At 43.5% G+C, this 12,425-nt stretch overlaps 1 protein-coding gene and 1 long non-coding RNA gene across 2 annotated transcripts in view; both read right to left on the bottom strand.

Moving 5' to 3' along the window:
- Window positions 1-1,325: 1,325 nt before the first annotated feature.
- LOC310772564 lies at window positions 1,326-6,925 on the bottom strand. The gene is made up of 3 exons (XR_014552505.1): window positions 6,835-6,925; window positions 6,504-6,654; window positions 1,326-1,491 (listed from the first exon to the last, which is right to left on the bottom strand). It is a non-coding gene; the product is annotated as an uncharacterized lncRNA (long non-coding RNA).
- A 185-nt stretch (window positions 6,926-7,110) lies between these two features.
- The window catches only part of LOC310772561 (uncharacterized protein), a gene marked incomplete at both ends in the record, with an annotated part of 67,975 nt that continues 62,660 nt past the window's right edge, over window positions 7,111-12,425 (bottom strand). The window contains 4 exons of the mRNA XM_083664656.1: window positions 7,111-7,115; window positions 7,148-7,230; window positions 10,488-10,630; window positions 10,833-10,988. Coding sequence (XP_083520782.1) covers window positions 7,111-7,115; window positions 7,148-7,230; window positions 10,488-10,630; window positions 10,833-10,988 — 387 coding nt within the window. The remainder of the gene's footprint in view (window positions 7,116-7,147; window positions 7,231-10,487; window positions 10,631-10,832; window positions 10,989-12,425) is intronic.

The following is a 12,425-nucleotide window of genomic DNA, read 5'->3' as shown; positions in this document are numbered from 1 at the left end:
ACCAGATTCAAACATAGGCAGAATGGTTCCAGGTCCATGTTTATCATACCAGAATGTTAGCACAACAATACAAAACTCACAGCAACAAGTAGACCAGTGGTTTATTGATAGTATTCTGTGACATCACCACACAGACATCTTGGTCTGCTTGTAATCAATTAACAGGTGATTAACCACACAGCCAATGAGCTGTGTGTAGTGTAAAGTGCCATATTGGTCGGAAATGCATGTGACATCATGGGAATACTATGAATAGACAAGTCCAAGTGAATCAGTTGTTATTAAGCTTTATGAAGGCTACTTAAACAAGATAATTTAGGATAGATATAAATGTACCAAATGTTATAGCTATGTTATAGCAGACGTTTTGTCATTTCTAAAAAAATAGATTTTTCAGGTTCGCACAACATAGTATTGCATAAGGAGTTGCTCATAATAACTCTTTTTAAATCTTTAAAGTATTTTAGTTGCTGTTCTGGGTATGGCATTGCATCCCTGAGAAGGCTACATCGGTACAGCTGGGTTTCATTCAGGTTCATGTGTAAGGATACTCATTCTACAGCGGGTGTTTATATGATATACTGTGCAAATCTATATTTTTTAATCTCTTAAATTACATAATATTCCTTTGGTTTCTTCAGTGCGGTTTGCTGATATGTCAAAGAGATAGTTACACAAATAAATGACAAAACTCATAAGCAAACAGAAATGGTGAAGTGCTGCTCATTTCAGAGAGATACCGTATTGCACAGACAGATGAGATCATCTTCACGGTGGAAGAGGTTTCTCCTGCTGGAGCAGGAGTGAGCTCATCTGCCAGGGTTAAACAAGGTCGTGAGCCAGGGGTGAGTGAGGTCGTCTGCCAGGGGTGAGCGAGGTCGTCTGCCAGGGGTGAGTGAGGTCGTCTGCCAGGGGTGAGCGAGGTCATCTGCCAGGGGTGAGCGAGGTCGTCTGCCAGGGGTGAGCGAGGTCATCTGCCAGGGGTGAGTGAGGTCATCTGCCAGGGGTGAGTGAGGTCATGAGCCAGGGGTGAGCGAGGTCGTCTGCCAGGGGTGAGTGGGGGTGAGCGAGGTCATCTGCCAGGGGTGAGTGGGGGTGAGCGAGGTCATCTGCCAGGGGTGAGTGAGGTCATCTGCCAGGGGTGAGCGAGGTCATGAGCCAGGGGTGAGCGAGGTCATGAGCCAGGGGTGAGCGAGGTCATCTGCCAGGGGTGAGCGAGGTCATCTGCCAGGGGTGAGTGAGGTCATGAGCCAGGGGTGAGCGAGGTCATCTGCCAGGGGTGAGCGAGGTCATCTGCCAGGGGTGAGTGAGGTCATCTGCCAGGGGTGAGCGAGGTCGTCTGCCAGGGGTGAGCGAGGTCGTCTGCCAGGGGTGAGTGAGGTCATGAGCCAGGGTGGATGGGGGCAGATCAGGGCATGGTGGGGCAGGGCAGCAGCATCAGCATGAGACACAGAGGACTGGGGCTCAGTGCCAGCCCCGATGAGTCTCTCCCTACACACACACACACACACACACACACACACACACACACACACACACACACAGGGGTCAAACCAATAGAACTGGAAAATAGAATGCCCATTGGTCACACTGTATTTGGGCGTGTCACAAACAAAAGGCAAAGTAAACAGAGTTCCAGTTTAGATGATGCCGTCACACTTAGTTTCTGTTGCTCCATTAAGACTGAATGGGAGGAGCTGCTTTGTAAGTGTGGCAACACCTGATTCCAGCAATTCTGGGTACATGTTGTGTTTCAGAGCTGTTAGCTACATGTTGTGTTTCAGAGCTGTTAGCTACATGTTGTGTTTCAGAGCTGTTAGCTACACGTTGTGTTTCAGAGCTGTTAGCTACATGTTGTGTTTCAGAGCTGTTAGCTACATGTTGTGGTTCAGAGCTGTTAGCTACATGTTGTGTTTCAGAGCTGTTAGCTACATGTTTGTTAGCTACATGTTGTGTTTCAGAGCTGTTAGCTACATGTGTTCAGAGCTGTTAGCTACATGTTGTGTTTCAGGCCTCTTTTGGTATGGTATGGTGTTTATTCTTAATCCCCGAGGGGAAACATGGTTTGCCACCAGAGCGAGAACAGATACAAACAAGAAACAGTAACATACAGCACAATAACAATAATACAGTGGAGAGAGAGAGCCTCACAAAGCAAGGCTAGCAGTGTTCATTAAAGAATTTTACAGAAGCAGGAACAAAAGATCTTCTAAATCGCTCAGTAGAGCACCGAGGCATCAAAAGCCTATTACTAAACGAACTGCGCAGGGCATTAAATACATTAAACAAAGGATGGCCTTCATAAGAAAGAATAGAATTCAATTTTCTCCTTGTTCTCTTGGCTATAATCATCTCCAAAGAATCAGGGGGAAGGCCAATCACTGAGCCTGCCTTTTTAATCATTTTGTTTATCCTATTTTTGTCCATGACAGTGAGGCTGCCCCCCCAGCAGAGCACAGCATAGAAAAGGACACTAGCTAGGATACCTTGGTAGAACACATGAAGAAGTGACCTGCTGATGTCAAATGATCTAAGCTTCCTCAAGTGGAAAAGTCCAGACTGGGCCTTCTTGAACACAGAATCTGTGTTCTTCTTCCAGTCCAGCTTACTGTCCAGGTGGACACCGAGATACTTATAAGACTGGACTATTTCTACCTCCAGCCCTTTAATAATGACAGGGGAGACTTCTGCCTTCTTCCTCCCAAAATCAATAACTAGCTCTTTGGTCTTTTCAACATTGAGCAGTAAAAAATTGTCATCGCACCAGGAAACAAATAAATCAATCTCCTTTTTATAGGCCCGATCGTCACCTTTGTTGATGAGACCAATAAGAGCAGTGTCATCAGAGAATTTCTGCATATGACACATGGCCTCACTATGTCTGCAGTCCGCAGTATAAAGAATAAAGAAAAAAGGAGCTAAAACTGTTCCTTGAGGGGCTCCAGTTTTTGTCCAGATGATATCTGATACAGTGTCGTCCAGCCTAACAAACTGAGGTCGAGGCACAAGATATCTCATGCACCAGGCGATGGTTGAATTATGCAATTTATATTGAATCAGTTTATTTGCTAGAATGTGTGGCTGGATAGTGTTGTTCAGGCTCCATCTGGGCCCTTCTTGATCTAACTTCGTTCTCTCTCTTTCTTAAAAAAATAAAAAAAATAACCAACCTTGTACCACTAACCTAAACTTGTACCACTGTTCCTTCAGAAGTTGTAGTTGTCATAGACTGTGCTCCATAGTTGATTGCTCTATTGCTGACAAAAAATGTGTTATTGTAAGTCGCTTTGGATAAAAGCGTCTGCCAAATGACGTAATGTAATGTAATGTAATGTAATGAAGGCGCTCGAAAAATCAAAGAACATTTCCCTAACAGAGTTTAAATAAACGTCTTACAAATAAAGAAAAGCCACTGTCAAATCATGCGATTTAAGTGAATGTTTTGAGCTTTGAGAGAGGTTTGTTCATGTTTACCCATTTTGGTGGATTGTCCCAAGATCATACAAATGATGTGATTTTTGTGAACTTAAAGGCCCAATCCGTCAAAACTCACTATTACTGACGCCGGTGGCCGTTAGTGTAACTGCAGGCAGCGTGTGAACGAGCTGACGCGCGGGCACCATACTCGCACGCGCACAAGCAGTTGCCTGGCAACAGCAGAGCTGTTCGTTGCTTTGTAACGTTAACTCATAAAAGTCACTTGAAAACGGCAACCTGGACAATTTATCGGTCAGATCAGCCTCGAGATGCCCAGGAAGGATTCTGGATGAATTAGGGGACGTTATTGTGGCATGTTTGGTCGTGTTTTGGCTTGCGTTGACTGCGGGCAAGTCGATACTCATGTTAGCAAAAGCCAGGAAATAGCCTTCTCCCCCTGTATGTATGGTAATGCCTGGAGTTGACCAAACTGAACAATCAAACAATGTTTCATAAGCATAACAGTAACGTTAGGCATATTTAGGACTGTTAAATTCATTATCCACACAAGACGGTAACGTTATTAGTGGGGCTGGTGGTAATTTCTATAAATGTAAATGAATATTAGTTAGCCGCGATTAGCATCAAGCTAATGCTACTAGTATGTGCAGTCCCACTGCAGTCAGAGCCTGCTGGCTGCGGGAAGTGGATACTCATGTTTGCACAAGCCAGGAAATAGCCTGCTCCCCCTGTGTGTACGGTACCGTCAAACAATGTACCGTAAGCATAACAGACAGTAGGCTAACGTTAGGCATATTTCCGACTGTTAGATTCATTCATTATCAACACAAGACAGTAACGTTATTAGTGGGGCTGGTGGTAATTTCTATAAATATAGCTAAATCTATTAGTTAGCATCAAGGGGAGCGTGCCTATGTTCCCACAGCCCTATGTTCCCACAGCCCTTTCTTGACTATTTTATAGAGCAGCAACGCGTTGAAAATAGAACAGTGGCGTAACATAGAGCAGCGCGTGTGCTGCGCGTTGCATGCTGACAAGCCACGGCCGGTGTGAGACTTTACATTAAATATAATTGAATCTAAAAGGCGCGGCGCGTTTTTTTGCGCGACATACATGTTCGGTGTATTTTGGCCTTAAGGAGCTAAGTTTAGCAAAGGACGTGTCAAAATTATGCCAGAGAACAGCACATGTCCACAAGCCAGGGCTACTAGCAAACAATCAAAATAAGATTAATTTTTTATTTATTTAAATAAATAAAAATATTGCACTATTTATGCAGTTAACTCAACCTTTATTGCACTATTTATGCAGTTCACTCAACATTTTTGTGCCAGGAACAGGCAATCTGCAAGTGCTGTCCTTTGAAGACTATTTCAAGATTTATATTTCTGGCGCCAGCAACGCCAATGGATCTTTTCTCCTCTCGTTTCATGACGGTGGAAACAGAAATTCTGAACAACTAAAACCTTTCCTCCACGGTTTCCAGGGATCAAGCTTCCATGAATAGCAGCCATCTGAGCAAACACTGTGGACCACTCAGCACCAATGGGGCATGGCCGCGAATTACGATCAAAATATAAGGGGGTCGTCGGAACTACACCTCTCCACCAAATATCGTGAAAATCCGTGCTGTAGTATTTACGAAATAGTGCATTTGGTTTTTCAAACTGTCGCAATAGAAACAACTATGGACGGATCGTGATCAACAAAAAAGTGTTCCACGCAACACGCCTTCACCAAATTTGGTGCAAATTGGAACATTCTGCATCGAAACGTTTAGATCACATTGTGTTTTGTTATTTTTTGTGGTTTTTTGTCTCTTTGACCTTACTCAGTCATTCGTAGTGATGCATTGTGTAAGTTGGATTGTGAATGCCTTTTTGATTCTTCATTAATACAATAAAATAAAATTAAAAATTAAAATGCACACAGACAAAGAGTAAGTAAATCTTAGTAAACGTGGGAACATTATGAGAACTAGTGCAAACCACTTCTTGTAGTTTAGGGGGCTGGGGCCAAATCTGATATGGATGAATTGCTAACTAGTGCTAGTCATATTGTGTATTTTTTCATGATCATGTGTATTCTTGCATGATCAAAGGCACACAAAACTTTGAGACTGGTGTGGTTGTGCAACAAGACTATTGTTGGGAAATGTGGGAACACAGGGCCTTATTTTGGAAGAAAAAAAAATCTAAGAAATGTGGGAACATAGGGCTGTGGGAACATAGGGCTGAAATCTTAGAAATGTGGGAACATAGGGCTGTGGGAACATTGGGCTGTGGGAACATAGGGGTGACCCCCGCATGAAGCTAACGACTCACCACCGCAGCTAAATGCAGTCAAACAATAATGTTCCATGACCATAAGCATAACGGTACTAACGTTAGGGTTGCATTACTTCACACAAGACGGTAATGTTAGCAGAGTTTCTGACCAGGTGGTCAGATACTTGTACTACGGAGTGACAGTAAAAATCTTGAAAATCCATTAGCAAGCAGCTAACGTTATCTGGTCAAAACCACATTACAGTAGCTACAAGCAGCAAGTTCCCTTCATGAACCGAAAACACAGTCCTGACTCTAGTTTCCCCCCCGATGTCGGTCACATTGCTGCTGTCTGGCCAGACGGGCTTCATTAGATAAATATTTATTTATTTAGTCTGGACTTTTTCTGGAGTCTGTGTTTGTTGTTTCCTTTAGCTAGCAGCTAGCGACGAGCGTAACGTTAAAAGCTACTTCAGCCATTTCCTGTTAGCGTCTAGACAAGAGACAAGCTCGACGTGAACGCGCGAGACGTCACATCCTCTAGCTGTGGCGGGAGATGCTATCCACTTCGAAACTGCGGTTTTCCATGTATCTTCTGAACGGCTGGTCGGAGAGAAACGCCCCTGGTCGCCATTTTTAAGTGACGTCAAGGCGCATTCACTCAGTGCCAATAATAAACACTTTGTGCACATTTATTTCTCGCCAGAACCAACGGAATGGGCCTTTAAGTACATGTTTCTAATTTATCAATGGGCTTTTTAATTTATTTTTTTAATGATCCAAGTTGCAGTGGTTTACCTCTGAAGTCGGCAGGCCTGTCCTCCCAGGGTGACAGCACAATACCCAGGGCTTTCCACTGGTTACCTGACAGGGCTGCTTCCTGTTCAGCTGTTACTGCCACAGCCTGCTCATAGGAGAACATGCTGATCTGGTTCGGGTTAAACACCACCTGCAGAAGGTGACATGAGCCAAATGAGGGGAGGCACGAATTGTCAAGATGAACACACCAACATAGATAACAAGACATTTCGGGTCCCAGAACAAAAGCTGAATAGAACTCCATAGACTTGTTTTGTGGAAGTCAGGTCAGTGTACAGTAAACTAGTAATAATAGTCATTTAAGACTTACACTAAACTGCTCAGGTGGTATCATTGAGATAGCCAGAGGTGTGATTCCTTCAATTTGGTCCCTCACCAAAGCTGACATGGACATATCTGGAAGACCAGCTGCACAACGAGAAAGTGAAGTAGCATCAATGCTCCCAGAGCTAAACAGCCACCAACATAACTGAGTGAAAAATCACATTTAGCAGATGATCACAGAGAGGATTGTTCATATCAGGGTGCTCAACATGAGGAGAGTGGATGTGTCTTACCTGCCAGAACTCCAATCTCAATGAAGACATCAGTCTTCCAGTTACCTGTGGGTCCAAATGCAAGACTGTGTTGCAGAAGGTCGACGAGAGCCAGCAACTGGTCTGGTGAGCAGGACAGCCTCAGCTGACCCAGCCACAGCACAGCCTTACTGCAGCCACCAGGGGGAGACAGCAGGTCACACAGTAAGTAAAGGGGACAGAAGTACCACAGGAATGAGTCCGGACCTGGATGTTAACACTTCCGCCTCTTATGTGTAAAAGTCAATGGGATTTATGTGTGAGGATTTTGGTTGAATGCTTGAAATAAGGTCTGTGGTTAACAAAAGTTTATGACTTTTATGATTTTCAGTACAGAAGCGTAGGCTACAGTGTAAATGAAGCTACAGTGTAAATGAAGCATACAGTGTAAATGCGTTTTTTTATGAGATTTTCAGAAAATGCTTCAACAGTCATAAAAGCGGTCCTCATATATCTACACACACACACACATACAGTACATATAGTGTGTGTGTGTATATATATATATATATATATATACACACACACATACAGTATATACATATATACACACTATATATAGATCTTTTTGTGAATGTACAGCCCATTTTTAAACCAGCAGTATTTATATATAATACTAGTATAATAATATTATACTAGTAAATAGATAATAATATTATAGTATAATAATATACAATATAATAGTATAATAATAATAGATATATATACACATACACTAGGGTATTCACGACTACTGAATTTTAGTAGTCATCGACTACTTCCAAATAATAGTTGATTAGTCGATTAATACCGCTGAAGATATATTTTTTTCACACAATAGAAATGATCAATTCTCATCAAAAGGGTCTCAAAAACAGCCAGTAAAGGGTTAACTTAATGTAGGCGGGACCAATGTGGAGATATGTGAAATAGCAGAGTCCTGATTGGCTCTGAGAGGCTGTTTACAAATGAGCCATTACACCCCAGCAGCTTGTCTGAGTTGGAGATAGCGACTGTTTGACTTCAGTAACAACATAGACGAGTCTTTCTGTCTATTCACCTTATTCACCACACCCACTTTTTCTCTCTTCCGCGTTCAACGCAAACGTATTTGTTCTTCCGGTTCAGCGCTAGTTGCCTACTGTGGCTAATATTAGCCGCTAGTTAGTTATGTTATATGGCAGTAAAATGCCACTGAATGACCAAATTGATATAACTTTTAACCATTTCGAGTAACACTGTTTCCATACGGATCACCAGCGTTAGTTTGTTTTTTATAAACGTGGCTATATTCATAACGTTTCTATCTCGGATGCGTTATTTTGAATCCCACATAGGTTACGCCTGGCGCAACCTAGGTGGGTTTCAGGACAAAACAGTCTCGACTCCACTAACGTCATCTTTAGAGCACAATATTCCTGGAATGCAAGTTTAACTAAACAGTTACATGTCCTCTGCATTCTACATAAAATTAAGATATTACGGGTTGTTTTATTTTGTATGTTACATACTTATTGGCCAAGATATGTTAGTTTATGGGGGAGTAATTCTGCCAGTTTAGGAGGAGAGTGTGGGCGGCCATCTTGCCTGCGAGGTTTTTGGCAAGTCTAAAACGGAAATACTATTACGAAATGACGTAATGCGGAAGCGTCCATGTGTGGGCAAAGAATAAGGTGAATAAGTACCTTCAATTCTGTTGATTTAACATGGCGTCATGTGGAAAATGAGTGTTCAAACAAATCTATGTTCAATTTATGTATTTATTCTTCACCACAGATGAACGATTAGTTGATTATGATGCATAGTGTCGACTAGTGTTTTTTTGTTGACTGTGAAAGCCCTAATATACACGTATAAACACTAGGGCTGTGAATCTTCACTAGCCTCACGATTCGATTACGATTCAGAGGGCTACGATTCGATTCGATTCGATTATCGATGCATCTCGATACATCTTAAATCAATGCATCACTTTTTTCCCCCAATATTCCCCAATGATTTATTTTTTCTCACTTTCTTTTTTCTCACTGCGTGACTACTTTTAAAATAAAAGTGCATTTGGAATTGCATTGTATTATGATCCATAATTAAAATAAACAACTGCATGTACTTCCATTATATTTTATTTGATTATTAACACATTGACTGCCAGCCGTTTTTTTTTTGCTGTAGGTAGCTTCTGCCAGGCCGTTTTTTGAGGATTCTGGCTCATTTTACAAGAGCCGAGGATTCTTTTCTGCTTGGAGTTTGTGAACACGAAGTTCACAAAAGTACTAATAGAATGTGTGCTTTCTCTGTCTAAAAGAGTTAGTTTGTAGAGTTAGTAGTTATGTAGATATTAGCCGTTGAGTACAGCATGGTTTCAGCTGTCTGAGAGTGAAAGCTGAGATAATCGCAGTTTTGTGAAATTCAATCAAACAGGCAGAACAGTCACTTTAACCATTTATTTTTGGCATCAGTGAGAGATCAGACATCCAAACAATATAGTTCCGAACGCCCTCTCCTTCAACTCCTCCCTCCGTGGGCGTGTCTAGTGGCTTTCAGCCTGCGTTTGTCACAAGCGAGTGCTCTGCTGCTGCTGCTGCGAGTTTGAGCAGCCTCCCTCCCTGGCAGCGAGTTTGAGCAGCCTCCCTCCCTGGCAGCGAGTTTGAGCAGCCTCCCTCCCTGGCAGCGAGTGTGGATAGGGCTCACTCGTCTCTTGGGTTTGAGAGCCCCGATGAAGCCCCGTGCGACTCTAGGCTTTATGCTGCCCACCCAGTCCATTTCTGGAACCCCCCACCGCAGCAGCGCGAAAGCGTCCCCGCCTACAGTATGAGAATGAGGCTCGTTCGTTTCTGGGTTTTCGGAATGCGTGCGATTCTGGCCTTTCTGCGGGCGTTTCAAAGTGTGTTTCACCCATAATATATTATGCAAATTTGCAATCCCCCGTGTGCTGCTGCTGGCGCGGCCCGAGAGCGGCGAGTCTGGTGACTGATGACTGTAAAATCGGCAAGCCATTTCCTTGAGAATGGAGGAAGCAGCCGCGGGAGGCGGCTGCTTTTGGTTGACTTTCTCTCTGTCGGGAGGGCACCGTCGCCACCTAGCTGGTCGGTAAAATAGATTATACACATTCTCTTCCTCCAATTCTGGGATAGGAGACGTAAAAGGGGTTGATCGATGTCCCACCGTCAAAAAAAAAAAATGTTTATGTAAGCCGAGATATCTCGTCCTTGGCACTCAACGGTTGGATCATGTAAGCCGAGATATCTCGTCCTTGGCACTCAACGTGTTAAAAAAATAAATAAAAATAATAATAATCGATTCTTGACATTTGTGAATCGATGCAGAATCGTGCACGTCCGCATCGACGATGCATCTTATAATCGATTATTTTTGACACCCCTAATAAACACACACACACACGTCTCACCTGAACTCCACAGCATTGAAAAAACGCATCTCTGTTGTTTTAGCTCCACACACGATGTATCCCATCGCCACAAAAGTGCTGGAGTCCAGCTGTGAAGGTTTCTGCTTGGTGGCGTTTAACAAGCGGCTGAACAGCACAGCCAGCTAGGATGAAAGCCATGGAGAGAATGAGTGAGCGTAAAATAGCCTCAAACAGGATTGTAGGTGGATGTATTAGCAACGTACTTGTACCTTCACCCTGTATTGTATAGCATGCCAGTGCTACTTGTACAATTTGTTTCAGAAAGCGAGTGAACACACAACACAGTGGATGTAATATGTCTCCGGCTATGACCGAAGCTGATACCTGTCTGTCTGTCCAGGTGTTGACTGATCCCATGGCGTAGATACTCCTCAGCTCGGACAGACGGAGGGTGCCCAGCTCTGCTTCTGACATCTCCACCGCTAGTCCACCCAGCTGAGCGACCAGGGACGGAGACATGGAGCGGATGTGGCCATGCACCTTCATGCGCGTGTTCACGCATACACACACGCATGCATGCACACACACACACACACACACAATCCCAGAGAGACCTCAGTTAAAACATGGCAGACATTTTAGCAACATTTCACATCCATAAAACCATATTCACCAACTTAAAGTCTTTATTTATTGTTTTTGAAAAGCGTAGCAAACAATATACTAAAACAATATATTCTTCCAACAATAAGAAATCTATTAAATCACCTTTGTACATTTGTACTACATGTTTTGCAATTAAAAAAAGACAACCCTAACAACTGGATTTAGGAGGGGTTTCAAATGTAAACAGGAAGTATGGAAATGTCCCATAGGGAAGAAGCCTGGAATGAAATGCATGTGTGATGTGACGTGATGTGATGTTCTCACTGTGGTAGTTCCTGCATGATGGATGGCTGGAAGAGAGTCTCACCTCTTTGACTTTCTTGAGCAGCTGTTGGCGTTGGTAGGGTGTAAGGCAGTGGTTCCCAACCATTTTTGTGTTATGTACCCCTTGAGCTGTTTTACCATGCCGATAGTACCCCCTCACTCATGTGTGTCCTAAAGTTGTTATATTAAACTTATATTAAACAGTAGGCCTCTCTAACACATCTCATTAAATGAAAATAATTTGATTCCTCTTTAATACAATTTTGACAGTTTTCAATTGGTTCAGTTTTCAATCAGTTTTTATCATTTTGGAAATACATTGTAATCCCAATCTTTCCAAGTACCCGCTGCAAGCTGCTCAAGTACCCCTAGGGGTACACGTACCCCTGGTTGGGAATCACTGGTGTAAGGAACGGGTCGTGGCCCATCAAGGAACGGGTCGTGCCCCCCCCCCCCCTCCGGCTCTGGCTGATGGCCCTCCAGGCTTATCACCTTCCCCTCCCCCTCATCCCCCAGGCTATAGACAAGTTTCCCAGCGCTGGCCTAGGGCGGCGCCATAGCAGCCTTATATGTCCCCGGCTTCCGGTTAAGTCCACATAGCGTCCACAGCAGCCTGATGTTGCCAATAAGCTACGACTTAAATAGAGACTTATTACATCATATGTTTTCCGCCCCCTGTATGTTGAGTGTTGGTGAAAAAGAAAAATATAGCAGACGCTTTCTTTACTGTAGAGCGCCGTTTAAAAGCTGCACAACAAGCAGCATCAGTCCCGCCGGCCAGCGCTGGACCCGCTGTGAGGAAACACACAGGAGGAAACCGAAATGTCAAAACAGACATCCCTTGCTAGGCCAGTCCTTTTTTTTTAATCGAGATCATGCAACAAGTAGCCTACTTCAGCCGAGGCCAGCAAGACGGCAGGAAAGAAACAGAAGCGTGCCTGCCGCCGTCAAAAGCAAAAGAGACCCGACGTAGGCTGTCAATTTAGCGGAGGTAAAAAGCCTTTTTACCTACTCGGGCGAATCAATCAATCAATCAATGGCTCGCGC

This window comes from Poromitra crassiceps (genome assembly GCF_964638095.1).
Source record: "Poromitra crassiceps genome assembly, contig: HAP1_SCAFFOLD_127, whole genome shotgun sequence".
Lineage (NCBI taxonomy): Eukaryota > Metazoa > Chordata > Actinopteri > Beryciformes > Melamphaidae > Poromitra > Poromitra crassiceps.
The sequence above is the reverse complement of the archived record's forward strand: the minus strand, read 5'-3'. Positions and strand labels throughout refer to the sequence as shown.